This window comes from Empidonax traillii, unplaced genomic scaffold, assembly GCF_003031625.1.
Source record: "Empidonax traillii isolate 1590-97213 ecotype Southwest subspecies unplaced genomic scaffold, ASM303162v1 scaffold97:size1219025, whole genome shotgun sequence".
In the NCBI taxonomy this organism is placed as follows: domain Eukaryota; kingdom Metazoa; phylum Chordata; class Aves; order Passeriformes; family Tyrannidae; genus Empidonax; species Empidonax traillii.
This window is the reverse complement of record NW_020955290.1, coordinates 1,121,372-1,149,087: the sequence shown is the minus strand read 5'-3', so window position 1 is coordinate 1,149,087 and position 27,716 is coordinate 1,121,372. Positions and strand designations below refer to the sequence as shown.

At 39.2% G+C, this 27,716-nt stretch overlaps 1 protein-coding gene across 2 annotated transcripts in view; it reads right to left on the bottom strand.

The window, feature by feature from the left end:
* Window positions 1–27,716, bottom strand: part of LOC114056567 (ADAMTS-like protein 1) — a 116,425-nt gene that overhangs the window by 50,736 nt on the left and 37,973 nt on the right. For both annotated transcript variants that reach the window (XM_027881865.1, XM_027881866.1), the window contains exons 4-7: window positions 24,171–24,407; window positions 8,589–8,715; window positions 3,348–3,422; window positions 244–401 (exon numbers count right to left, since the gene is read on the bottom strand). In XM_027881865.1, the coding sequence (XP_027737666.1) occupies window positions 244–401; window positions 3,348–3,422; window positions 8,589–8,715; window positions 24,171–24,407 (597 nt within the window). The remainder of the gene's footprint in view (window positions 1–243; window positions 402–3,347; window positions 3,423–8,588; window positions 8,716–24,170; window positions 24,408–27,716) is intronic.

Here is a 27,716-nt window from a genome sequence, read left to right as displayed (position 1 = left end):
GCAAACATTGGGCATGCCTTTCTTGACATAAATTCGGTCTCTGTCCTGAGGAGTGTCCAGTAAGGCTTTCATCAGATATATAACTATAAAGAATTTCATATAGAGTTCAGTAGCTAGCCTGGACAAGGCTTTGTGACAAACATCTACTGGAAAATTAAGATATAAAAAAATATCTTTCATCTTCCTAATGCATCTTATCTTACTTCATGTTGCTGTAAGATGTTAATGACCAACAACCCTCACCTTGATAGTGAAGTCTGCAGTGAGAGGCCCAGATATTCTTAGTATCTCCTTGTCAGGAAACTTCTGGAAGTCAATGCTAGAATTTTCTACAAGGAAGGAGCCCGTGGTGCTGAGACTGTTTTCACTCTTCAAACCTTGGAGAGTCTTGGTTTCCAAATCTGACAAACAGAAACAAATTGAAGGGAAACTAGAGCATTGCAATTTGAAGCAAGAGCAAGTGAGAGCAGAAAAACAAAGGGAACACAAAAGAGTGGTGGTTCAGATTTGCCTCCTAAATTAGGAATAATGCAACTACTTTCTTTTTTTTCATAGTTAATTCACATTCCCATACTTTTCTTTTTCTCTTCAATCTGCTTTTGGTCTTTGTTCAACCCTTAGATTTTTAGGTTGCATTCCCCTCCTCACCCATAGCTCATGCTTTTACTCTCTTCCAGATATATTAATACATTCCTAGTTAGGCATATTTGCTGTCGTTCAGCTCACTCTCAGTAAGTCATGCTCCTATGTGGAGCATGACTCAGACCTTGGCCCATGAGTATGCTAAGTTGCTGTACCCTCTTGCAGTTCAAAGGCAGGTCAATAACCACATGTTGTTGCGTTAGATAATTAACTTCAAGCAGAATGCCCAGGAAAGAAAGATCAGTATGACAGCAATCCTGTCTCCTCTCCAGAAGTAGCCTGATCCATTCCAGTGGAGCAGAAAGGGAGAGTGAGTCATGAACCCTCCTGAGCTCTCCTTCTGTTTCTCTGAGTTCAGAGCTCCCAAAAGGCAGGCATTAATTCAGATACTGTTTGGTAGCAGTTACTTCTGATTGTCATAATAAAAATATCAGTAATTTATTAAATAGAAATCAAGAGTCAGCAAGCAGATCTGTCTCACCACCTAGTTAGCCAACTCCAGATTATGCTTTATAGCATGTTCACCAGTAAAGTGTTTCTAGCAGTTATTTAAAAGTGAAAATGTATTTCATTGTGAAGGATTGCAAAGCTTCAAACTTTTCACATGTATTTATGAAATTATGCACAAAATCTTCTCCGAGACAGGGGCAGCCAAAGCAAAATCTGAGTTAGACGTTGGCATACTATTCATCTGTGATGGAGAAATATTTTCAAAGACAACAAAGGAAAGAAATGTTTTAATTTGTGTATATTAAGTTTCTAATTAGGGAAGAAAGATAATTGCACTAATTAGACCACTTTTCATGGTGGGTGAAGGGAATTAATTAATGAAGGAAGTTGCTGAGACAGTATACTAAAAATTTGCACTGTATTTGTGAATTCCTTGGTTTTTAGTGAGATTAATATCTTCCTTTGTGATACACTTGGCCATCTATTTATTTCTGGACAAGGCTGCATGCAGGAATAAAGATGGTTTGAATAAAGATGGTTTGAAGACTCATGTATACATAATCAGCCGCTTGTTGACTTCTCCCATAACCAAAGTTCACAGGGCAAGATACTCCCCTCCCTGCAGCTGATTGTAGCTCATACATATATAAAGCCCTTTGATGAGAAAAGAGAAAGATTCATGGAGACATCTGAAACAAGAAAGAGATATATTTGGACTTATTCATGTTTACACAGTGCAGTTAATCTAAATCTTAACCAGTGACTCAGGCAGACTTCACTGATTCAAATTTTTTGTCTTGAAATGTGATACGGTCTGAGCAAAGACAGCTTTAGATCAGTCTCTCTAGCTAAAATGTCATTTCCCTCTAAGCTGTTTTACAGCTTAATTTCACTAAAACAAAAATAAAAATACGATTTTTTTCAACCTTGGAAGAGAATATCTATATTGGAAAAGAAGATAGGAGAGAAAGGAAAAGTGCAAATCATGTACTGGGAAAGTAGTAACAGCCATTACTAGAGCAGCTCAGAAATACTTAAAGGTCCACTTAAAACTGAAGCACAGGCAGCATTTGAACTTTTAAGAAAAACAAAATACATTTTTTCTTCATTTATAACCTATAATTTGCTGCTCTTTATTCACAGTTCTAAATTGGAAGAACCATTAAAGCATACCCACTGCTTTCTCAACACAAGTAAGGAGCTACAGAACAGGACTGATAAACCACCTCTTATTTTGCCACTCAGTATAAAATCTTTCAGCAAAAGAAACCCGAAGAGACTGGAATTATTTGGTGTTTCACACCTTGCTGACACTAATGTTTGTATCTACACTGACAAGCACAGGACTCGTCCATGCTGCAGGAAAATCCTAATGACTTTTGGAAAAGGAGAAGGGTAGCCCAACTTACCTTACAATAATTTGTGCTACTGAGAGGTCATGCAGTACAGTTTGTTTTCTGACAGTGAATTTCATTTACTAACATTTTAGTATTCATTTGCTGCTGAAAAAGAGAGCAGCTTCTGAGCACCCACTGCATTGGAAGGTAAGAGAGAGGGATGCAAGGAGCTTCTATTCATGAAATAAATGGATTTGCCTTCAGCTCTTGCAGAGTGTTCTCAGATCCCAAGACTCCTCCCAGAGAAGAGGGATACAGAGATGCTAGGATACACAGATGAATCAGGGGAGTCTTATAGACGCCAAGTGATGGCTCGCAGCACTCCAGTGGTCTCAACTACTTGGAGCGATACCACTGCTAAGGAGCATGATTTGACTTGTGTATGCTGTTTCAGATCTTCAGACTGCGATTTTGTGTGCGTGTGCATGTGCACAGGTATGTATCAAGGGGACTGAGAGAGCCTATCATAACAGAAACATGTTAAAGTCATAAGTAGCTTGATGGCTAAGCTCAGCTGTGGGGAAGCTTATACTTTACTGTCCTCAGGATTTCTTCAGTCAGTGGTAAATATTTTATTAATTTTAAACAAAATACTTGACACCAAGTGAGCCAGCCAAAGGATAAGCCAACAGAAAAATTATGGAGTGGCAAAGAATTCTGCAATGTTGGCCAAAGTCTGTTCTGAAAAGAGTGTACCCCTGATGTAACTGGGTCTGAGAAGCACTTCTGAGGGTAGGACTCATCTGTGTGTTGAAATCAGTAATCTGAGAGAGGGAAACCAAAGATCACAGTGTAAACAGAGCACTGCAGGTTACCAAGGCTCTCTTAAACAAATGTACACTATCTTATTCTACTTACACAAATGATCAGGTCCTTTCAGCACGAGGCGAACTTGCCTGCTTCCATAGGGAATAGCAACCACTGTATCATCTACTGTGGAAAGGCAAAAATACATGGAGTAAATAAGCACAGAAACTCCCATCTGTTTCCAATGAAGCAGTGAAATAGGTGCTTACGAGGAAGTGAAAAGAAAAGCCTTAGGACCAATTAAACAACTCTAAGGATTATTACTGAAAATATGAAAAAAAAAAAACAAAACAACTTGTTAAATGTGGTGAGAACCTTCTGTTAAGAACCCAAACCTGTTGATTTTATTTATTTGTAACTACTTCACAATTATTTCTGGATTAGTAACTTTGATTTCATCATGACTCCACTTAAACCTTTTTCAAGTATTTCAAATTGATATTTGTGGCAGAATCTTGCATCTATGAAGCCCTTCGGAGCTTTGCCCTTTGGGTTTAAATCAACATGTGAATTAGCATGGAGGCCATATGTACCTGTAAAAGCATTTCTAAAGAGTCAGCAAACCTCAGTAAAATGGAGACAGGAAGGAAAGGTGTGGAAAGATAATGTAAAATGTTATACCTGGGTCATGAAGTGGGGCACTCAGAGAATGCTGACTTGAACTAACCAGCATGCTTCATTTACCTTTCCCTGTCCTTTCTGCCTCCTTCCCATATAACTAGCAGCTGGGAAAGAAAAAGCATGTATTCCTAACAGGATTTTTTTTTTTTTGGGGGGGGGGGTGCGTGAGAAGGTAATAGACACGAGTGAAACCAGCTCTCTTTCACTATTTATCCACTAGAACTACTCAGAGCTGTGCCACAAAATGCCTACTAGCAGAAGCTAAGCTCTGCCATCAAAGCAATGTGTTGCTTTGTCAGGTAAGGCTAACTCAGACAATAAAGGCATTTCATCTTTTATTCAAGCATATGACCTGGGGCCTTACCTTTCTGTCCAGACCAAAAGGGGAAAACTGTTGGAAGCTGACTAAATCAGGATTCTCACTTACCACCCTAATAGTTATTAATGTTGTCATTTTATATCAAAATACTAAGAGAATCAACAGAGAGAGAGGAAACACTACATGAAACAGGAACTTTTGAAAAATACATTAATTCATCCAAACTTATTTTATCTCAAAACTGAATTAGAACCCTCTCAAATTTTAAACTGTGTAACGCATCATAGGAATTCCTGACATTCTTATATTAGAGGGCTTAATGGGATGAAATATTCATACTGTTGGGGCCTCTTAGTATCCCAAAGTGAGGGGGCAAATGTAATCAGTCACTCTGAGTGCCAAAAGAGTCGTATGGATGTAAAGCCTGTTCAAGTTTTCAGGCCATGTTCCATGCTCAAGATCTCATGGAACCATGTTCCATTTTTCAATATCTGATTCGATATGTTTCCTCAAATGATCCAGGAATTTCAGTGTCTCCTAAGTCTTTTGTAACATTGGGACTAAACTCTACTCAACACACATTATGCTCATACAAGTCTATGATATATAAGCAAAGGTAGAAATCTTTAATCTCTATACAGAATTCAGATTTTCTATTTGAAGAGACAAATATTCAAGTTCTAAAAAATTCACTAAATATTGATATTCTAGTACTGATTTTATTGGTACCATTCTGGCACTCATATTCAAGATAACCAGTAGATTAAACACATTTTATCCATTTTGGGGAACAAAACACGTGAGTACTGTAAAGAAAGGTATGCAGGTATACTCAGAAATGCCAAGACACTGGAAAGAGTTCAAAAGTTGAATTAGAAGGCCAGAACATGAAAAACTTACAAATACTTCACAGTGCTATAGAAGCACCAGGCCCCAGGGAGAAAAAGGCAAGTTCCCACCCTCTCCAGGGCCTTTAGTATCTCCCCAGTGTTAGGGTTAGGGTTAGGGTTAGGGTTAGGGTTAGGACTATGATTTCACCTGATCTTGCAGTTGCTCTCCATTTGAAATCCTAGCATGCTTTATGTGAAATGCAAAGCTCATTGGGATTTATGCTTATCACAGTGCTTCCTGCTTTCACAAAGCAGAAACAATGGGAACTGAAGGATAATTTCCTGCAGTGACCAATGATAAGAAAGAGACATTTCATGTGAAGAGACATGTGAAAGTAAGCATGGTAATATTTAGACACAGCTCCCTGTAACAATAAGCAAAAAGGCAGATTGCGGAGCAAAAACAGCAAAAAACATAAAGCGCATTAACAGGTGGTTGGTTTTCTCCAGAGACCATGCATAGGGAAGCAAGGGAGAGTCCCAGATAACTGGAAGGACAGTGGCTCGGGACTGTGAAGAACGTGTAAGGATTTAGGCAAAAGTTAAATGTCATGTGCATACATCAGATTCCCATGAGAGATCAGTTTTTTCTGGTTTTGGATTTTTAATTTGGATTTTATCCAAATGGTCTGTCAGTTCTCATGATGAAAAATGGAGTTCTTTTTATTTCCTCATTACTACTGATATTTAATGGAAATCTGGAACTGAATCTATTTTTGGCAACCATGGTAAGAGTAATTAGGTAAGTATTCCGACTACCTCAGTGTAACAATTTACACCAGTAGACGTCAATCCTTCTTTAGAGAAATACTCTAAATAGAATATTGCATAAGGTTACTGGCAAATTTCACTCACAATCTATGGGATCAGCTCTCTAGCTTCCTAAGAAATACAAAGAAGTCTGCTTAAATATAGCTCATCTCCATAGGAAGAACATACACCCTTTCCTAAAGAAGATATTATTAAACAAAAAAGAAAAAGATGAAGACAGTACTAAGGCTGGGGGGTTCAATCTTTCTAAGAGAAAAGAATATTTCTGCAATGAAGGTGTCTGTAGCTTTTTTATTATTATTATTAAAAAAGTACAGACACAGGTGCCTTCTTTTTCATAAAAATGTAAGTGAGAATTCAAGGTGCCGTTACCTCCTGCCCTGATATGTTTCTGTTTCTGAGGCCACTGAGAGATGTATACTAGCCCTATAAATAGTGAGGGAGCTGTTCCTGTAGCAAGTGTTTATAGTGACAAATGAGCAAGATGCTGACACAAAGTGTTAGTGGCATCAAGGAGGATAAATGTAGAAAATTAATATAGTAGATTTTAAAGTGTTTTTCAACATTTAAAATCTCAGATTTTCACAACACTTCATAACATTTCCATAAAACATTTGGAAGCAAACCTCAAAAAGGATTCATATTAATTCACACATTCAAAGGTGATCCTAAACTGTGTCTTCAGAACTGTAAAAATCCTATTTAAAAAAGACTTTCTTTTGATACATTCAAAATTCATAGTATTGCATAACAACATGTATGTTTACAGCAGAGAATGGAATAATGCCACATGGCTTATGCAGAGCACATACAAAATCTATGATTATCTACTTTGGCTCGGAATAACAATTATTTGCAGCAATGTGTCTGAAAAATCCATTCTCTAATATTTTTTTCACATTTGTCTCTCTCTAAGACTATGTTCTCTGTCATTGCTCTACTACCTTTATAATATTCTGTTTAATAGCAAACCACTGGGACTAGGGACTCTATTTTTTCAACATTTTAGTACATATTAGTGCCTTTATCCTCAGAAGAGGATTAATGAGCACCTTTTTTACCCAAAGCAACTGAAAAACAATGAATTTCTCCTACAGGAAGAGATATTTACCAAAAAAGTTCACAAATATCTTAATGTCTCAAGTAGGTTGGAGATTTCCAAATCTGTTCCTGTAAAAGCAGATAACAATGAGTTGAAATTCCATTTCTAAATCTTTCTGAATTATTTCCTTTGCCCTCTACTGTGCAATTCTGTTTCAGCAACAGAACTCTTATAAGGATTATACTAAATCCTTCCTTCCTTCCCTTTTTTATTCTCCTACTCTCTCCCTCTCAGTTAGGAAACAGAGAGCCAGAGGTGCACTGTGCTAACTGCTGCTCTGCGTGCTGTGCTCCATACTGAAGCACTTAATCTTTCACAGAGAGAAGCTTTTGTAAAAAGTACCTCTCACTGCTCCTCCCAGAAGCTGAATGTTCTATATAGGAATAATGGCCAGTCTCTTCGCGAACGAAGAACCGGGGAAGGTCTTTCCACCTTCCAGCCTGCGCATTGGATTTTTTAGGTGAGACACAGTGTGCGCAGAACTGAGCCCACCCTTTAATCCTGAGGTTCATCTGCCGGGGCCAAGCACGCTTGGACGGTGGCAGCGAGGTCCTCAGGACGTAGATGGATTGCCTTGCAGGGCTAACGAGCTCCATCTGCCCGGGGAGGGGCCCCGACCGGGATTCGAACCCGGGTCTCTGCAGTGACAGTGCAGTGTCATTTCCCCTAGACCACCGGGGGCTCCCATATAGGAATATACACACAGTCTTCAGTAGATACTACACTGCTATTTGAATCTTTGAGGTCATGTGCTATTCAGCACTGGGAAAAGTGCTCCAGAATGGTAGAGTTGGTCTGATTGAACTCTGAGGCTGGGGGCAGCTTAGAATGCTAGCACATGTGTGTTTACACAGGCTGGACAATACATTTACCTTTCAATCCTTCCTGCGAACTGACCAGATACGCCCTATCTCTCATCCCAAAGCTTTTACAGCTCCATCTGTGGTGCTCTAACAAGGCTGGAAACGAGGATAAACTAACCCTGTCACTGGGGCACACTAATGCTACTTTACCACTCTGGATTCAAGCTGGCTCAGCGTGCAAGGAAGGTCATGTTTGTCTGTAGGCCTCTCTCATGTTCATGTAGGCACTTTCTGACAACTTAGATTCCTCAGTCCACCACAGAACTGTCACCATGCTCAACATGCAGGCACACAGGCCGTGCTCTTGGAAAGAGTACTGTGCCAGGTTGGCACCACCTAGCCCTCAGGGTTCCTCTCTGCAGTGGAGCAGCATAAACCACTCTGTTCAGAGCAGTGTGGACTAAATCCTATGCCTAGCCACCTATCACAGCCAGAGAGGCGCCGAAAGAGACAGCTCTTCTGGTTCTCCTGTTCTTCTCAAGCAGCTAGCTAGCTGAGATGGGGAATACACTGGTGACACCTTCCCACAGTCCTCTGTCCACTGCAACAACCAGACTAGTAATCCGACCAAGCCTGCTTTAACACAAGAGGTGAGAACCTGTGGGGACAACCAGACTGACCATGATCATTCAGATGCCTGAGAGAGAGCGGGGTGAAATCTAGCTTTCAAGAAATGAGTACATCTCTAAGAGGGAAGATGGCACTTTACCAGAAGAAACAGCTTACGTTTGTTTGCTGCGAGCTGGGACTTATACTGGCCTCGAACCAGCCGGCAGGTGGACCCATCTCCATTGCAGACCCCACAGTTATCTTCCTTGGCAGTGCTTCCCAGCTGGCGGTCACAGCCAACGATCTGGCAAGAAAGGAAGATGTGCATTTCAATGTGAGCACCTACCAACTGACTGCTTGATCCATCTCTGCAACTAATTACCACTAAATTTCTCTCTCAGCAGCTCTAGAGGGCCACAAAGTACCTTAGCAATGAAAGAGACTAATCAAATCTGGCTGGGAGTTATCACTAAGGTCAGGCATGAGGTAGTGAACTCAACGGCTTTTGCAGTCCAGAGGAAGAAAAGAGTATTGTTGGAGGTTGTTATTTTAGGGCATTGCAAACATTTATTGGTCAGAGTCCTATCAGAGATTTCACTTCTTGAGAGTTTCAACTGCCTGAAACAGATAAGAAGACAGATAGGAAGCAGACAGATAGATAAAAGTAAAGAGCAGTGTAGATCAGTCGTAACATGGCTCAGTGAAATTTTACCTGCTATGCAGCTGGGAAAACCATGTGGTTTTAATTATGTTTGACAATAATCCCATTCCACACTGTCAATGCCTGTGTTCAGACATTGCAAAAGATCTGATAAAGAAGGAGAGAACGATTGCAGCAAAAATACTGGGAGTCAGAAATGCAGTTGCCTGCTCTGAAATTGGTTTTATGCCTATATGTGAATTGTTTAATTCAAAATTTTAAAAGCTGTATACATAAACTAGGTTTCTCAGTTTGCAAAAGCCCCTGTAATTCCCAGGAGAATCAAATATAAATTTATAATTAAGTACATTTAAAATTAACAAATGGAATGCAAATTTATTTAACACAGTGTTAATCTAGGCCTATTGCTGGCACTTTGAGTTCTGCATCCAAGTTATGCATTTTGCACATAAATAACTGAAATCCTAGAAATTAGGAAAGTCCTCACAGAGTGTTATAACTATCTTTTCAAGTACTAGAAAATGAAAGGCCTTCTAGCATTCTGGAATGCAGAGTAAGCAATGAAAAAATATTTGTATATAACTTCTACTTCTTATGAGTTTGTGCTAAGGCTCTTAGCCAAACAGAGAGTATATATAAACACAGGGAATTTTACATAAAGTTCTCATTTCAGTTTTGAATTTCCCTGCATCCCTGAGTTTCAGTTAAATCAGACAGCTGGGTCCTTGAAAATTGTAACACAAAATTATAAGAGCACTTATCAGTAAGATTCAAAAAGCTGTATGTGTAACTTGCTCACTTAAACATTCAGACCAGTACTTCTTATTTATGCAAATCTGAGTGCACAGAATTCCAGATCCCTGTGAGAGTGAGAAGTATTTTTAATTGTCTCTTAAATATCTCTTCATTAGCCTATGAAAATGCAGACTTTGATTAATAACCAGTATTTACTTTTAGCAATTCAATTTCCATTTCTAACATCATCACTTTACCAGTGGCACAATAGCTGTTTCCTTGCTCATATTTGTCCCATTGAGAGTATAACTAATTTAATTTAAGTCATTACAGATTTAAATTCAGGCTTGCTGAAAGGTGACATCAGATTTCTTCAACTGATATTCCAGATCAGAACTGGGTCAAGCCTTCTACGCTTCTGCATTATATTATGATGTCTCCAAGGGAATTAATTATTTGAGGTCCAATGGAGTAAAAGCCACCCGTAAATGATACATTTCCTTGAAAACCTAGTTATACCAAGACTTCAAGAGATATTTTAACACATTAGAAACACCATGAAAAATAATGGTTAGAAAGCTGAAGCAAAGTTAATTGTATGTGACTACTCCATACAGAACTTCCAAATACAGATATATAAATTGTATCCATGATATCATGTAAGATTTAAGTCTATTTTTTTTTTTTCAGAATAAGAATATCCCTACAGGACCTGAATGCAGGCTGTTATGCTTTAATTTCCAAAAATGCCTCTGTGTAGACAAGATGGTAAAAAGAATAACTTGCATGATCTGAAAACTATATGACACAATGCCTACAAATCAGGTTAATTTCCTTGTAATGCATTAGAGATCGCTAATGCCCACAGTGAGAAGGGTCCTGCTGGGGACTCCAGATAACAGAAGAAAGGTTAGAATTCCCTTTCAATATCTGCTCATAATATATTTTGTACTCAATAGTTTAAAACCTTCAATTCAGAGTAGTACACAAATCTTTATCCCTTTGCCTATTCTGAAAAGAATATATGAAGTGCTTGGATGTGAAATGAGCTGAATCTTAAATCCGAGTATGAGGTGACCAATTTTAAACGACAGTATTAACTACTTTAAAGCATTTTTAACTTCATGAATATCACGTTGCCATGAGCTGTACCCTGATTAAAGTTAATTTATAAATCGAGCAATTTGGAGCTAGGTCACATCTTGTAAAGGAAACTACCAGAAAAATCTCAGGTGTGCAAAGAAGTTATACTGAAGTTTGTTTCTTTTTTTGCATTGGACTGCCATTACTAGTGTATAGCATAAAAATATTTCTTCTGCTGAAATGCTGCATTTCAAATGGAAGTATGAGCAAAGCGGAACTATGGAGACTTCTGTGAATAACAACACTTCTGTGGTATGTACAAAATGTATATTAACTTTCCTGTAATTGGTAGTGTCTCAGATAATTTAATGTTATTAAAATTCTTGATGACCTTAAATTAATTTCCTGTTTCTCCCCAAGGTTTCTGCAGAGCTTTTTGTTTTCTCTGTTAGATTATCTGTCTCAATAGATACACAGAGCTCTGAGAATATGTATAAAATTTTCAGTAAAAACTCTTATGAGTGATTAACTAATGTCTGAAATAAAAAATGTTCCCAAGTCCACTGTTTTTTTCTTTTCTTTTTTTCTCCCATCACTATCTAAGGAGATCTTTCTTCCATCTTTTGAACATAATTACATGCAGTAAAAAGGTTGCTAGTGTTTGCAATAGAGTCACTGATGCTTTAAAATGAAAAACACTGCTCTGTATCTGTTGTATCACTTTTTAGTAGCTCTTATGAAAGCAAAAGACCAGAAAAGGGAATATTAAAGTGCTCCTCAAAAAATACACAGTTCATAAGAATAATAAGTTTTGTCTCTCTGAGCACAAGAAACATAAGTTTGAGTGGAGATGAGAATATGTCATTTCCATAAAATTATTTTCACTCTCCATCAAGGCTGCAGAGAACTCACTGGAAAAGATTACAGAATGGGTGAAAATATGTCACTACTCCTCCAGAAGTCTGCAGAGAAGTAGCAAGGAACAGGAAGGCAAAATTGTTTGTTTCAGCATCCAACCATAACATGAACAAAACACAGAGGGGAAGTTTTAAAATGGCTGTTATCAGAGATGTCAAAGATGCAACAGTAGGAGAGGTCAGCCAACAGGAAAAGTATATTCACTTGGGTTGCCTATGGGCATACTCATCCAACTCATCCAACTAGAGGTGGCTGAAGACCTTGTCACAAAAATAAGCACCATGGAAGGTACTGTTTGATCAGTTTGCTAGGCAAAGGAGAGAATACGGATTTTGCACCTCTAATATATAGCTCAGAGTAATGGTTTGGTGGACACAGTTTGAAACAAAATACTGACATATTTGAATCGGAGGTCTGGAGAATATTTCACTCTCTGAAAAGGTTCGAAATGTCAACTCTTTGTCTTGGTTTGAAACTGGACCCAATGTTTAAATCCTTAAGTTTCTGTGGGATAGAAACTTCCTTTTCCAATGCATTCTAGTCCTGATCTTAATATACCTTGGAGAATTTAGGCAGATGAAATCTTTTTTAATCCATAAAGGTCTGGGAAGGAAGCCCCCACCAAGAATGAAAATGGATTACTGCAACAAATTATGCCTGGAAATGTTCTGAAGTAAGCAGTTTTCATACTCATTTCTGTTACATTTTAAGCTTCCTCCCCTTGAAGTAAGGTAATGAAGCACAGACTTTCCAGACTGAAATCTTCTGAGTTTCAAATTGCTGAAGTGTGGTCAGGGGCTTGAACTGCAGATTGTTACCATACAAAATATCAGAAACAGCTCTGTTAAGTTCCCTGACAACCAAATTCAAACTGCAATAAAATCAAGAACATGCACTTATAAATTTGATAAGCTTTGGATGAATTTCTTGTACATTTTTGAAGGTGTTTCTATGAAGCTCACTGCTATTGTGGTTAAATGCCCTTAAAGTAATAAAGGCAGACTATGGAGAGCTCTGGAAGTCTCTCAGTATATGGAAGATGTCAGCCATGTAGTATCAGAGGGAGGAAATCACAGGTGAGTACCAACTCCCTGCCCAGCTCTTCATTACCACCCCTAAAGTGAGCTGATTTTTATTCTCCTTATGGGTTTAGCTTGAAAAGTCTAGCAACAAAAAGCTAGAATAGTAACACCTAATCCCTCGTTGGCTGAGCCTGTATTGTTTTCTGGCATAAGATACCACAGTTCTGCTCAGAGGTAAAGATTCCATATTACATTTTAGGCTGAAGTCCCATACTTCATGCTGAGTTTGATTCTCCTTCTCCCCTCTCCCCCCTGGCCTTTTACTCCACTGGCAGCCTTCGGTTGGTGAAACAACCAGAACAATAGATACAATTAGCAAAATAAGTTTTACAGAGCACTGCAAGAAAAAAGATGGTCATCAGCTTAGAAGATCAATTGCTTGTGTATAGTTTAAAGGCATCAGGTTGAAAATCCCACAGTAGAATTGGAACTTGCTCACTGAGCGCACACATGAGTGTTATGCGTGCATGCGTTCCCCTCGTGGACTTGAACTTTGGCTCAGTTTAGCAATTTTTCCAGAAATAAAACTGGGCCAGCAATGACAGGTTCTGTTCCAGCCGTTGTAGCCTGGAAATGCCCTGAAGTAAGAAGTTTTCATAATAATTTCTATTCAGTATTAAGAAACGCTGGGCAGGAAATAATGTAATAAAGCAAGCTTGCAAATCTAGCCAGCTATAAATAAATTTCTCTGTTTTCCAAAGGGCATGTCTGCAGTTCAAACACAAGAAATTCTGAGAACCCAAGGAAAACAAAGTTGCCCTTCACATAGATACTAATGTAGGGCTCAATCTGGGACTTGTGTTGATTGTCAGTGCTCAGCTGAAGAATGTTCTGGATCAGATCCATCATTTCAACTAGGTTCAAAATCCTGTTTTACAATCAGGGTGAAGAGCTGCTCTACTCTTTAAATTATTGTGGAGAGAACAAGCTTGAGTCTGTACAGCAAACTGGATCTGGGCTGGTGTCTGAGACAGAGCTACTTGCAGCCCCTGCCAAAGTCCTATCTGCCCTTCAGACCACCAATACCTTGAGATGCCAGTTTGCAGCCCCAGCGTTTTTCTGGCACAGCCTGCCAACATTATCCTGTGACAGGCAGTCTTGCCCAGCACCAAGGCACTATGAAGCATTCCCACAAGTTCCCAGGAATTTATCTGCAACTACGCCACAATCCAACCATAAATGAGTATCATAAGATGATGTTCACAATGGCAAGGTAACCTGTAACTCTGGTGGTAACAGCAGGCCCAGTGACCTGCCATCTATATACTTGTTTGGCACTTGAGCCAAACATACCTTGCAACTGTTCAGGCAGCGTAAACAAACTTTAATTACTGGTCAACAGCCAAATCCTTAAATGCAATCACTGAAGTGACTAAAATACACTTTCCAATATGTGAAATGTGACTGCTGCTTATTGCCTTACCTATCACTGATCCACTCAAACCAATTTGCAGATCCTGCTTGATACGTGTCCCATCAGCACAGCATTCTCAGCTAGCCAGAGCTCTCTACTATTACTATTTTTAAACCAAAAGCAAGGTTCTTGCATGCATTACTGAAATGCTTCCTTTTCTCCAAAAGGAACATACCTATTGTCTGGATAGCTTTGCATTTCCACGGGAAAGATCTGTCAATTTTTGAAGAAGATTAAAATACTACAGCAGAAGATGAATGTAAAGGCCATTATAAGACAAATTCATCAAGGCAGCTCTCCCTCAGCCTTCTTGTAGCAATGTCCTTGAGAAATGAAGAGTAAATACAATGAAGTCTACCCTCTGGACTCATTCTTTTCTCCTAAACCATGAAACACTAACTTGTAAAGGCATTTAATTTGCACTCATGACATATTACATTTGACTGTGTTCCTTTGTCAGCTCTGGTGACTTCATAACACACTTGAAATTGTTACTCAGACCTCTCTTCTGTTGAGTGTACAGGCTTCTTTTGTTGGCAGGAGTCTGTCCTCTGTTGCTGGATCAGTGGGGATCCAGCTTTGTGTGTGCCAGCACAGGCTTTCTGGTGCTTCAGGCAATCACATAATCTGTGTCACCAAGGAACAGACATCATTCACAGTTCAAATACTTAAGAGAGGCTACATGCCCCCAAGTCACTGATGAAATCACTTACTCTATTTGGTATTCCAGCCTGCTGCTCAGTGTGTAAGAGGACTGCACGCAGACTCTATGAGAAGCATGGTCTGTCATCCCATGTTTGTGGGATGTCAAAGGAAACTAGCTAAAACGCCTGCAGCCTCCCTGTCCTAGGTCTTCACAGTAACTGGAACTCTTGCCAAGGACTTCAGCGAGAAGCACGCATCTGTTTTGCTGGGGACTCTTGAAATTGTCCATCCAGTGCAGACACCTTGCCATCTTCTTACAGCACTAAACACTCTGAACCAGTCTACACAACTCCAGTTAGCTGTGCTAAGGAAATACATGGACAAAGATGATTTCCTGGTAACTCTAAGAGAACCCTCAGAAGTCTCCACGCTGCTCTTTTGAATTTCTTATTTTTGCTAAGCCTCTAAATTACATTGTTCCTCCCTCCCTCCCTATCACCCCAGCAAAGGGAGGTGCTTTAAGTACTGCTGGCCCAAGATATACACACAGCAGAGAGAGTTGGTCTACTTGAGATTAACAGCATGTATTGTTTCTGCTAGAACAAAGTATCTCTGCAATGGTGCCAATCTTTGTTGGACCATAAGGTGGAAAACTGATAGCTCAGGGCAGGGGAGTGGAGTTCTAATAATGCAGATGAAGATTCTTTCACACACACACAAAGAAACATTTCCTTGCCACTCACTGACACAAAAATGTTGTTACCTGGCACGATGATAGCAATTTAAACATTTTGATATTACTCTTGTGAATCATTAGGTTCTCCACTCCATTCCTTTCAGTATCCTGAAAAGACGTCATTCCAGGGGAAAAGCAACTTCTTTCATCTCAGAAAAAATGATACTCATCAACAAGAAAACAAAATTAAGATTTGCTCTCCACAGAACATGTGGTAGACGAGGATAGAGTGTAATAGACAAAACATTCAAACAGCAGTTCAGCTGTTCAGCCTGGTAGAGTTCAAAAGCACCTGACCATAAGAAATGAAGAATTCAGTATTTTCTGAAGTGTTATCTCCACAGAAGACATCTACGTTTCTATGGACTATTTAAAGAAAAAAAAGAAAAAAGAAAAAAAAGAAAAATTTTAATTTTGAGCATTTAGGCCTAGGAGCTTGATGCAGACATCATAAACTTAAAAACCTTTATAATCATAACATCAAAAGATCTGTCTAAACCAAAAGACAACTTAGAAGTGATCCTGCTATAAAGCCTTCTAGGTGTCTGAGGAAAAACTGCCTCCTCTTGCCTAAATAATACACTTATTATTACAACTTTTGCATTTTTCTTCTGGTGTTTCAGAAAAAAAAAACCTAAACCCAAGCAAATAGCTACAAATAGGAGCCAGAAATAGCTGAACTAAATGAAACAGAAATCCTAGCACTAAGTAAATACCTTGACTTTTTTCCCCAAATGCTTTCCTTTTTTTTTTTTTTTTTTTTTTTTTTTAACCTGACTGTTGTCATAGTCTTGCCAGAAAAAAAGATTACTACTGGAACCTGTTAAGGGGGATTGAATGTCTCTAAAAATGAATAGAGGCTGCTGGAAACTCAAGTGATGCCTGTTTGTAGAGAATTAATGGAACAAAGACCATTCATTTCTCTACTTTGTCATCAAACAGGCAAATGACAGGCACTTTCTGTCCTCTTGTGGGAATGTAAGACAGTAATACAGCTAATACAGGTAAAAATTTCCTTCTGCAAGTTACTGTCTCTCAGAGTTTTCCCAGTTAGATAACATGTCAACATGCAGAAAAAAGGCGTCTTGTAAAAGGCAGTACATGATCCCAGTGTTACCAGTAATAAGTATGAAGAGAACAGTCTCCAATATTAGAGCAATGTATGTTGCAGGGCCATTCTCTTCCAGGGCTTCACCCAGGGTGGGGCAGACTCCTTCCCTTCTCCTTTCTCAAAACTAGAGTGGACTTGAAAGGTCTGAGGAAGGCAGGAAAAGAAATCAGGACTAGGAGCAGTCATGGGCCCAGGCACAAACTCCTGCAGCTGTGCCCCAAGTGCATCCCCTATGGACAGCTGAGGTCTAAGGCTTGCTGAGCAGACCACCTAATCTTATTTTACCTGACTCAAGCAGGTTTATTGTGCCAATGAGCAATATCCACATACCAAACACATGGTTTTAAGTGACAGTGTTATACCAATCAGCTTTGACTTCGGGCTGAGCTGGAAACTGGAAAGGATGCATGCAGCAACACTTCATACATGGAAAGGAGAAAGTTTCTATCCTTGAGTAGTGATACTAAGGAAATATAGTGTAGTCTATTTAAAGTAGAGCAGATTTTTTCACTCTTCTGACATTATGCACCAGTCAGTGTAATCTGTGTCTCTGATGAAAAAAATTAAGAGCACACATACACATATATAGGCATTTAAGTACTGGTGTAAATAGAATCAGAGAATAGAATTATAATAATTTGGGTTGGAGGGAACTTTTAAAGGTCATCTAGTTCAACCCCAGTGCCATGGGGAGGACACAAATTCAAGAAAAGACCTCCAAGATCATCAAGGCCAATTTTTGACCAACTAGAGCTAACTAAAGAAACTAATCTTGTTAGCTGTCTTGAACTGATTGTGCAGCTTGGCTTAAGAAAGCGTTAGGAATCAACAAATCAGAAATTTTTAAGCTACCTCTAGTAGTATTTGAAAGTAGATCTGTAAAGAACTGTTTAATATTGTCATAAATAGTAGACATTACGACAACCATTTCTGGAGTGCAGCTCTCTGTAACCAACAGCCTGTAAAATAAAAATAATGTAATGGAGAATGACAGGCAGTTTTGTGAGAAGAAACAAAAGGCCGTTTTCAATCCTAAAAAGCATTTTTGTAGTAAACTTACTTAACAGCATTCTTAGGAATCACCAGCTTATTGGATATCAGCTCTGGAATTTGAGCTATAATATGATTCCTTCTGTTACTCCACCATATATATGAAATAATTCTATGGTCTTTAATAAAAACAACACCAATAACAGTAACGACACTCATGCAGTTAGGATTAGATTTGGTTTTTCAAACCATGAGCATTCAGTTATATATTCTTTCCTCCATCCAGTTACAGAGAGGAGAGATAGAATGGCTTTGGTGGTGCCTGGCAACCAGCCAGGGTCAATCCAACACACTGCAACTTCATAACCCCAAGTCCTGTACGCAGAAATTGCTTATAGCCTCAAAATCCCAGAAAAGGAATTAAAGTACAAGAATTGATTTTGGAAACAGGGAAAATTAAACTAGAAATTCAAAGTTTTAAACGTCTTTTGTTCTGCATACCTATTAATTCTATCCATAAAGACATTTCCCAATGTGGAACATTAAAGCACTATTTCTCTTTAAGAGCATTCTATTGACTTCAGCATGGTGGTTCAGGCTAGTTATAATATATCTGTGGACCATACTATAACCTGAGGCAAGCTCAAAACAAGACCCAAAAATTAAATCTGAGAAGTAATCTGTATTTCTCTAAAATAGGAAGAAGGAGAAGGGTCTCAAATGACATAGATATCATATGGAAAGAAATTTAAAATATTTAGGAGGAACAAGACAATTAGGAAGGAAGAAGCAAAAGACATTACATACAACGTTCTTTTTAAAAAATTCTGTTGTTCAGCCTGTGTCACTATGGTTTTAAGAGTAAAACTACAGAAAGAAAAAATAATGCTTAGAAGTTAATTTCCATTAATTCTTTAGGTGTTTAGCACAAAGAACAAAGGCAAGATATTAACGATCTCTTCATGGAAGAGAAATTTACGTTTATATACCATGGAGAGAGGCAAGATGCATGCAGCTTGCATGATTCCTGAACTATCACAATCATGTGTACTGCCCTATGCCATGAAGTATATCTCAATAAGCTACTGCAAAACTTCTCCAATATGCTATCCCTGTAAATAAAAGTTAAAACATCTTTTTAAGAATCTCTAACCATACTCTTCACTGAATGAAAGATTCAGGGATACAGCTTATTCTACCCACAAAATTGGCTTTGTTTGCCCTGCTTACAATCAGAAGTCTCTTCTGACTTTAACTAATGCGTGGCCAGAGTGCAAAACAAAGTCTTCACCTCAAAAAGTAATAATTAAACAAAAACTCACAAATATGTCACTAAGGTCCTGGTAATTCTAAACCTCCAAACAACATGAAAAATGAAGGGATAAATATGAGAGAGGTATCTTCTAATTTCCAAATACTGTACTTTTTTAACAAATGCATACTTAGCAATGAGAGGGAAAACCATCACCTTTAAATCAGGAGTGAGTACCAAGACACACAGAAGGCAATACAACCATTCATTTCTGCCATTAATAACCTGAAGAACAGCTTGTGAGCACACAATAGGCCATGGGCTGACCCAAATCTTGCATGCTGTATCCCTGTGGTTAGTTAAGAAAATTCACACTGTTGTTTTAACCACTGGGAAAAATGCTCTATGTCTACATAACCATACACTGATCTTAAGTCTTATTAATTCCTGTATAGACTGTAACTGAATAGATACATGTTTCATAAAATGCTCTATCTGGGCAGCATTCAATTCCTTCTTTGTTGCCATAACACTTGGATCAATGTAAGCCAATAGGATGGTAAACTTACAGATGCTTTCATTAGTTTTGCTCTGAGCAATTCAGAAAATATATCTCTTTATCTTCAACCTAGTGCAATTATCGCAAATAACCTTTTATCATAGAACCATAGAATTTGCTGAGTTGGAAAAGACTCACAAGGATCATCGAGCCCAACTGCTGGCCCTGTGCAGGACATCCCAAGATTCACACCATGCGCCTGAGAGCATTGTTCAAAAGCATCTTAAACCTTGTCAGACTTGGCGCTGTAGCAACTTCCCTTGGGGAGTCTGCTCAAATGCTCAGCCACAGCCTGGGTGAAAAACTTTTTCTTGATATCCAACCTAAACCTCCTAAACTCAGCTTCATGCTGTTTCCTTGTGTTCTGTCACTGGTCACCACACAGAAGAGATCAGTGCCTGCCCCTCTGCTTCCCCTCACAAGGAACTTGCGACTGCAGTGATATCTCCCCTCAGTCTCCTCTTCTCCAGGCTGAAAAGACCAAGTGACCTCAGCCTCTCCTCATATGGCTTCCCCTCAAGGCCCTTCACCTTTGTTGGCCTCCTTCGGATGCTAAGAACTTAGTATCTTTCTTACATTTTGGTGCCCAAAACTGCACACAATATTCAATGCCTGTACTGAGGCAGCACCAGTGCAGAGCAGAGTGGGACAGTCCCCTCCCTCAACCAGCTGGGGATGCTTTGTCTGATGCCCCCAGGGCATGGTTGGCCCTCCTGGCTGCCAGGGCACAATGACTCATATTCAACTTGCCATTGACCAGGATCCCTAGGTCCTTTTCCACAATGTTGCTTTCCAGCCTCTCATTCCCCAGTCTGTATGTACATCTGTAATGGTTTTGCCCACCAGCCAGCCCCTGGGGCTGAGGATGGTTTTGTCCAAGTAGATTTCTGGAGAAAAAGCCAGTCAAAAAGTTCAGTAACACCTTTGCTAATTACATATTTAAGAAAACGGAAGAGAAGGTTGTGGTGCAGTTGAAATTAGTAGCAGTAGCCATGTAGGAGAGGTGGTAGGCCCCAGGTGGGTGCCAGGCGTCCCTCCTTCCCCGGTCCAGGGCCGGGGGCAGGTGTAGCACTGAAGCCCTCCTTCTCTCCTATAATGGAGCAGAGAAAAAAAAAAAACTTTAGAGAAGAACTGACTGCTTGAATGAAAAACCGCTGCAGAAGAATTCCAGCAGAGAGATAACAAAGTGTTCAAGGCCAAAGCTGGCAGCTGGAGGAGAGACAAGAGAAGTTCGAAGGGGGGGTGGGGCTGTTTCTCCCCCCCTTTCGCTCTCTCCTTTCAGCAGGAAAAAGACTGAAAAATAAATCCCTGCTACCTTTGGAAGTTTGTTGGGGTGAGAAGACCCCATGCTGCTCGTGGAAGAGCCTACACTGGAATAAGTTGACGCATGAGGAAGCCGAGACTTCATGAGAGACCAGAGGTGAGGTAGAGTCCTGCTGAAGATTTTGTGACCGTGAGGAAAACCTACCCTGGAGCAACACGGTCCAGGCAGGATGTTGGGATCCATGTGTGGGATCCATGCTGCTGCTGAAGTTTTGTGACTCTGAGAGAGACGAGACTTACGCCGGAGTGAGAATGGCTCGGGTAAGATGTTGGGATCTGTGTGAGGGATCCATGCTAGACCCATGTCGGAGAGGTCTATCAAGGACTGTTCTCCTGTGGGGAGGGACCTCCACAAGAAACAGGGGTGGACTCAAAAACCATTATCCCCTGTGACTCTGTGGTGAAGATCCATGGTAGGCAAGTGTCTCCTTGCAATTCATGGAAGAGAAGACCTTCAGGGCCTGGGTAACCCCCAGCCTCCGGTCTTAGCCCAGGAGAGGGGTAGGCCCAGCCCTGCCTCAGGCTGACACAGAAGAAAGAGAGATAGAGTTCCAGCTGTGACGAAAAGGAGTTGTCGTCCCGAGATAACAGGAGAAGAACTTTAGAGTGTTGCAAAGTTATTGAAAAGACCTGGAGCTCCGAGAATAGAGAACGAGACTGCTTCTCCTCCTTGGATTGATAAAAGGGGGGAGAGGTATTTCTATAAATACATAATACTTTTTACCTAAATAGAATTATTGTAGATGTCGTTCTTTAGTTTTATTTTGCTAGTAATAAATGTTAATATTATTTTTCCCCAATCAGGTCTCTTTTGTCTGCATAAACCTTCTCTCAACTAATAGTAATTGTGTATGGGGGTGTGTGAGTAAAATTGACCCAGAGCAAAACCACAACAACATCCTAGGTTGCCCCATCTCAGGTGCAGAATCTGGCACTTGCCCTCAAAACTTAAACTACAGAAGAAGCATATTTCATTTTTTAATCTTCAGGTCTTTACACAGAATATACACCTTAGGAGACTTCATTTTCTACAGTTGTGAAAAACTATGCCTTCATATTATTACAGCTGTCTGCTGCACTGCCCCAAATATTGCTGAACTCTTAGGACCATTATGAACTCTCACAAACTACTGAGACACCTGACTGCTATGTTTACAACGTGTCAACATTCTTAGGTAAGTAGTAGCTTGAAGCTACTACTGCAAATGAATAGAAATAATTTCTAACATAATTTTTTTTCTTCTCTGAAGTTCACACGCATTCACCATGCTTATCGAAGTAAGTTTATTCAAACAAATGTTGCAGAGGAAGATTTGTCCTCTTGTTCTTCCATAACACTGCAGTTTCCCATTCTTTTAAAAGAACCTTTATAGAAGGTCATGGAACACCATTGCTTTTAAGGAGGGTTCACCATTTATTACGGCAAATTCCATACGGTTAACCTTTATGGACTGCTTATGTACTATTAGTTATTGTGATGATAGCAAAGCAGTTGCCCTCCTAAAGCATATAGTTAGGGTAAATCCAGTTACAAACTTTCTAATGCCGTACCTCTGCTGTCACAAAGAGATGGCTGGTTAAGAGAGATACATTGAGACAAGAATACTTTGAATAGCTGTAAATTTAACATGTACCAAAATACAAAACTTTTCACTGTGAGGAATACAGCATGAGCATTTACATTTTAGTTTGTTTGAGTCATCCTAAAAAATGATGCAGTAATTGTAAATATAGGCCAAAAGTTGATAAACTGAATGCTGAAGAACATGGAAAATATATAGTTGTCTTTATGTACTAAAATTATTCTATCATTTTATGGTATATAATGGAAGGGTTACTTTAGGTGAAATTCTTCAGGGACACTAGTGCTAATATATATCCTTCTGTTCTCCAGCCACAGAGACAATTAAGAAATAACATCAGTTATAATATTGCAGCAACTTTCAACCTTCCAAGAAGTAAGAATTGTTAGAGAAATCAAATGAGTTTGTTTCAGTAGTGGATGATTATGAACTCTGTTTCTAGGGGAAGGTTTTCTTGAAAAAAGTATGCTTCATATTTGGATCAAAACAGAAATCAGCCTGACAGAGGTCAAATTCTCTATTCCTAATTTCTAGGCCACTATATGCACAAAGCTTTGAATCTTTTTCCCATCCAGATTCCTATGCTTCCAGTTAAGTTTTTAAAATATTTAAAATCTCAAAATAAGACTGAAATTAGGCAATCTAGAATTTTGAGAAATGTGCACTCAGCTGAGGTCAAGAGGTCTAGGTGATTGCCTTCTTCAGATCACAAATGAGATTAGCCTAGTAAGTGTGTACTCTGTTTCATTTACTGCAGCACTGCTTCTGGCTCAGAACAGAAAATCAGAGAGAAAAGAAACAGGGAGAAAAGCTCCTAGAGGAACATGAAGTGGCTGAAAATTCACTAAAAAGCCAACAACACATCAAGTCTACACAGATTTGAAAGACACTGGGCACTGAACCATGAATTTACACTAAATTGTTTTCAAGATTTTAGTTGTGTTCAGTACTTAGCAGAGATGGAGTGAAAGTCTTCCTTCCCCTGCATCAGCCTGTAGCATACATGTACTTCAGAAGACTAAAGTCTGATGTAGATTGGTTCAAAACAGTAGCAATATATAAATGAAAGCACAAAGGTAATATTAAAACAAATTAGGATGTGAACAAATTGTTTGAATGACCAATAGATCTCCATGCATTGAAGCGCAGAATGAAAAAGTCCCCATCTTCCACTTTCAACAAATGGGGATGCTGAGGTCCAAGGGGATGTAGCAGCTTTCTTTGTCTTACAGGAGGAGTGGCAGTTTTTTCACTTTAGTACCCCATCTACTGCCATGTAGTTTGTGACTTACAGGGAGCAATAATCCTCAAAGATAATGTAATTTGATAGACTAGGAAAATTTTGGTGTATCCAGATTAAAAACTACATTATTTTCTTTTGGTGCCTCAAATCAGATCTGCTACTGCAGCTAACTATACAAAAGAGTTCAAAAACTGATAACACAATCCTTTAAAAGAACACTACGGAAACAATATAAAGTGTGAAAATAATCTTGGGACTTGAACATCTCTACCAAAAAAAAGTACAAGAAATCAGTTTAAGAGAATGGAAACAGATTATTAAAACCAAGTCCCTAAAACGACACAAATATGGAGGAGAGGGAGTGAGCACATGAGAGAGATCTGAGGAAAGTAGTTAGGTGTTTGGGTAGGGCTTCTCTCCTTACTTGGCACAAGCCACTGATGCACATGTCCAGGGATTCAGTGTAGCACCGGGTCCCATCCAGAACCTTTGGTGCCAGCTCCACAACCAGAGCCATTCCTCTGGCCTGGCACTTCAGCGAGCATGGGTTGTCAGGGTCATTAGAGACAGGAAGCCACTCATAAAACTGTCCCTGATACTTGACATCGTTGTGAGCAGAGCACTGCTGGGCACGGAAATCACCTGCTTCTGGTGGACAATCCTGCAGAAAAGAAAGAAGAGAAGATTAGAAGGTCGATTTAGGACAGCCACTTGCAGTATCATGGAGCAGGCTGGGCTCCATGGCTGCTGGATGTAGAGAGTTTCTGTTTAGACAAATAAAAGTGATTGAAATAGCTACATCTAAAAATAACTCAATTGGAAAATTACACTTTTTTTTCTTCTTTCTGCAAAAGTATCGAAAAAACATCAAGATAATGTGTCAATGGGAAACAGCAAGTGCACTACATGTGCACTGTGCCACAGCCCTGTCATTAAGCAAAAGAGGGTCTTGCCAGATCTCATTCTGCTTGTGCACATATTGTGGAGAAGTGTATGTACACAGCCACTCTCTTCCAGCCAGATTTTCCTCTTTGTTTGTAGAGAAAAAAAAAAAAAAAAAAGAACTACATGATTTAACTTTATCTAAGCTCTCCTCACTAGCCTTTCTCTTCGCCTCAGTGACTTAAATCAACAATAACAAGAAAAATTTGACACGTATTTGCATTTCCTTAACCTAAGATTTCATAAGTCACATAATTAGGGACTTACTATTATTTTACTGAGAAGACCTTAGAAAAGCCCCTTTTTTTAATCCTTTGGGAGATTTGTAAGACATAACCCTAACCCTGAACCTAGTATACCTGATATAAAAATCGAAGACCATGATACTACCTAAAGTCCCTTGTAACTGAGAATATGAGGATCTTCTTACCCATATATACTTTCTTGCTACCATTTAGCACTGAAAAATATGAGACAGGTTCTCAGGAGAGCAAGAAAAGTTTCAAAATCATGAGTCTTTAGGCAAAATAAACATGAGTTCTTTTTATTTCCTTTCCAGTTTTTGATCCTTGAAGAACAGTATTTCAAGTTTTCCTGTGCAAGCAACCTCATTAGCTAGAGATTCACTGGGTTCTTCAGCAATAACCTGAATTTTGTCACATAATTACAGGAATATAGGAACCAAGATTTAGAAAAAACTTTGAAGATCATGAGACCGAGACAATAACAGAGCAAATGTTGGCAATATGACTGCTTCAGATTATTTAGGTTCCATAGTCCTCCACCTTATTGTTGTAAGAAAATCTGGTCCTCAATGACATCTGGTAAAATACCAGATGAAATGAACACTTGTTACACCCTTTGCTTGAGAACTACAACATTTTTTTAACAGAGAATCATAAATGTTGATTATAGTCTTGGTAGGACAGGATTTTGATGTAAACACAACCACATAACTAGACAATATCTTTAAAAGATGTCTGTATTCTCTGTTTGCCCTCAAATAATTTCATCCTATTAGGTATCATTAATGACAACCTTATTCACAGACTTCTTATCTTCCCAGCTAGGAAAGTCTTATTGCTGTTGAGGAAAAATATATCTTCTTAGGTTTAAATAATCACGTAAATTTCTAAGACCTTTTTCTCCACCTTCATTCTATAACACTTTTCTGCATCTTTTAAAAAGAGCAGATTGTTACAGCTTTTGATATGAAAGAAATGGAAGCTGCATGTCCCTTTCTGACATTAAAGGATCATTTTTTTAGTATTAAGATATAAAATAAAACTTGTCTTAAAAAACAAGTCTCCACTAAAAGGAAGTTAGCACAATCTTGGCTAGAAATTTGTCATTTGTAAGCCCTTGGCTTAACAAGTTTAGCCATTCTGACTTCTCATTCACTGTTGCAATGTGGTTTTGGTCATTTTCTTTCAATATTGAATAATCTTGGATCACACCACTCCAAACATTTCTTGTCATAATCTATCCCCACATACAAGCCATGGCCTTAGCCCCAGATCATCATCTAAATTGCTTTGTACCAAGTGAGCAAATTTTCAGCTAATTGACTTTGAGTCTAATGCAGCCTAAAACTAAAGGGTTGAACTCCAGTCAGAAGTTCTGCTAAGTTGTAGCTTTAGTTAAATGGGAAGGATTTTTAGTGAACTTTTTCATACCACTACATAATCTGGAATGTGGGGGACCGCTCCCCATCTGAGCTGGACTGGGGAGGACTGTCCCCAGCATTCTGGAAAGGTGGGTCCCTCAAGTGAAGCATGAGGAACAACTGGTAATTTGGGAGATAGGAGACAAAAAGGCAGGTCTGCAATGGAACTCGCTCTCTTTGTACCTGGTTTTTGCTTGCTGGAGCACCATGGACCACCCTGCCTCAGAACAGTGTTTTCTGCCTCAGCTGCAGTTTTTTTTCTGCCTCAGCTGCACTGTATTTCACATCAGACCAAGGGCAGCATGGCCCCCGCTGAGCTGTCCCAGCACGACCAGCCATTGCTGACAACTTGGGGGTTCCCCTCTCAGGAGCTGCACAAAAAACTGCCACTGCATGGTCGAAAATCACTGGGCCCAAGCACTGCACCAGGTCAGTCCTGCCCCGCCACTGTCACTCCATACAGTTTGCTATGCCAGAACCCACGTCATCACCTTGGTGGCACAGCAATTTCTTTTGGATGAAATACCCTTCCAGATTTTGGTTTAACCTAGAGGGGAGAAAGTTATCTAGGTAATATTTTATGCTATTGTTATTTACTTGTTCATTTCAGTGTTTAGCAAAAATTGTTATTTTTCCTTCTTCACTCAGACTCCTTGTAATTTGTACCTTGTCTCTACTGGGGTAGAAGGAAATTTAAAAAAAAAAAAAAAAAAAAAAAAAAGAGAGTTCATCTCATTAGAGGTCTCACCTCCTGAACATATTGTCATTAAACCAAGACGTAAGTATAAGGCAGTAGTCTTCCTGTTGCAAAAGGTTCAGTGGATTTAGGTACAAGGGAAAAAAGGATTCTGGTTTAAATCTAGCTCTAGAAAAATACCTATCAAAGGGCAAAACCCCAGTGCTCATTCTTCCTTTTTGGAAGTGGAGGTTGAAAGTTCAGGCTTGTAACCGGTAATTTACTGCTGGAAGACTTACATGGCAGAACATTTTTCTGTTAATACATTATGATCAAAGAAAAAGTAAAATTTTGGAAGTATTTCAATTTTATTTTAAAATTTTGAGAAAAGCTGAGAGGCAATCTGGGTCTTTTTGTGATCTGGGCAAACTTTTGATAACAGGATAAAGTTTGGACAGTGAAGGGAGAGTATGTGGGAAATTCATTATTTCTCTATAGCAGATTAATTAGAGAAAAAGTGGTCTTTAGTTCTTCCCTTACATAGAGCACAAATAACAATACAGTTACAGTTTGAATTGAGATCTGGTTTAGCTCTGTTTTCAAATAGAGAAGCAAAGAAGAGCACTGTGGCCTTATTTCCTGCCACAAAGTCTTCTGGTACACACTCTTCTCTGAATTTTTCTGTC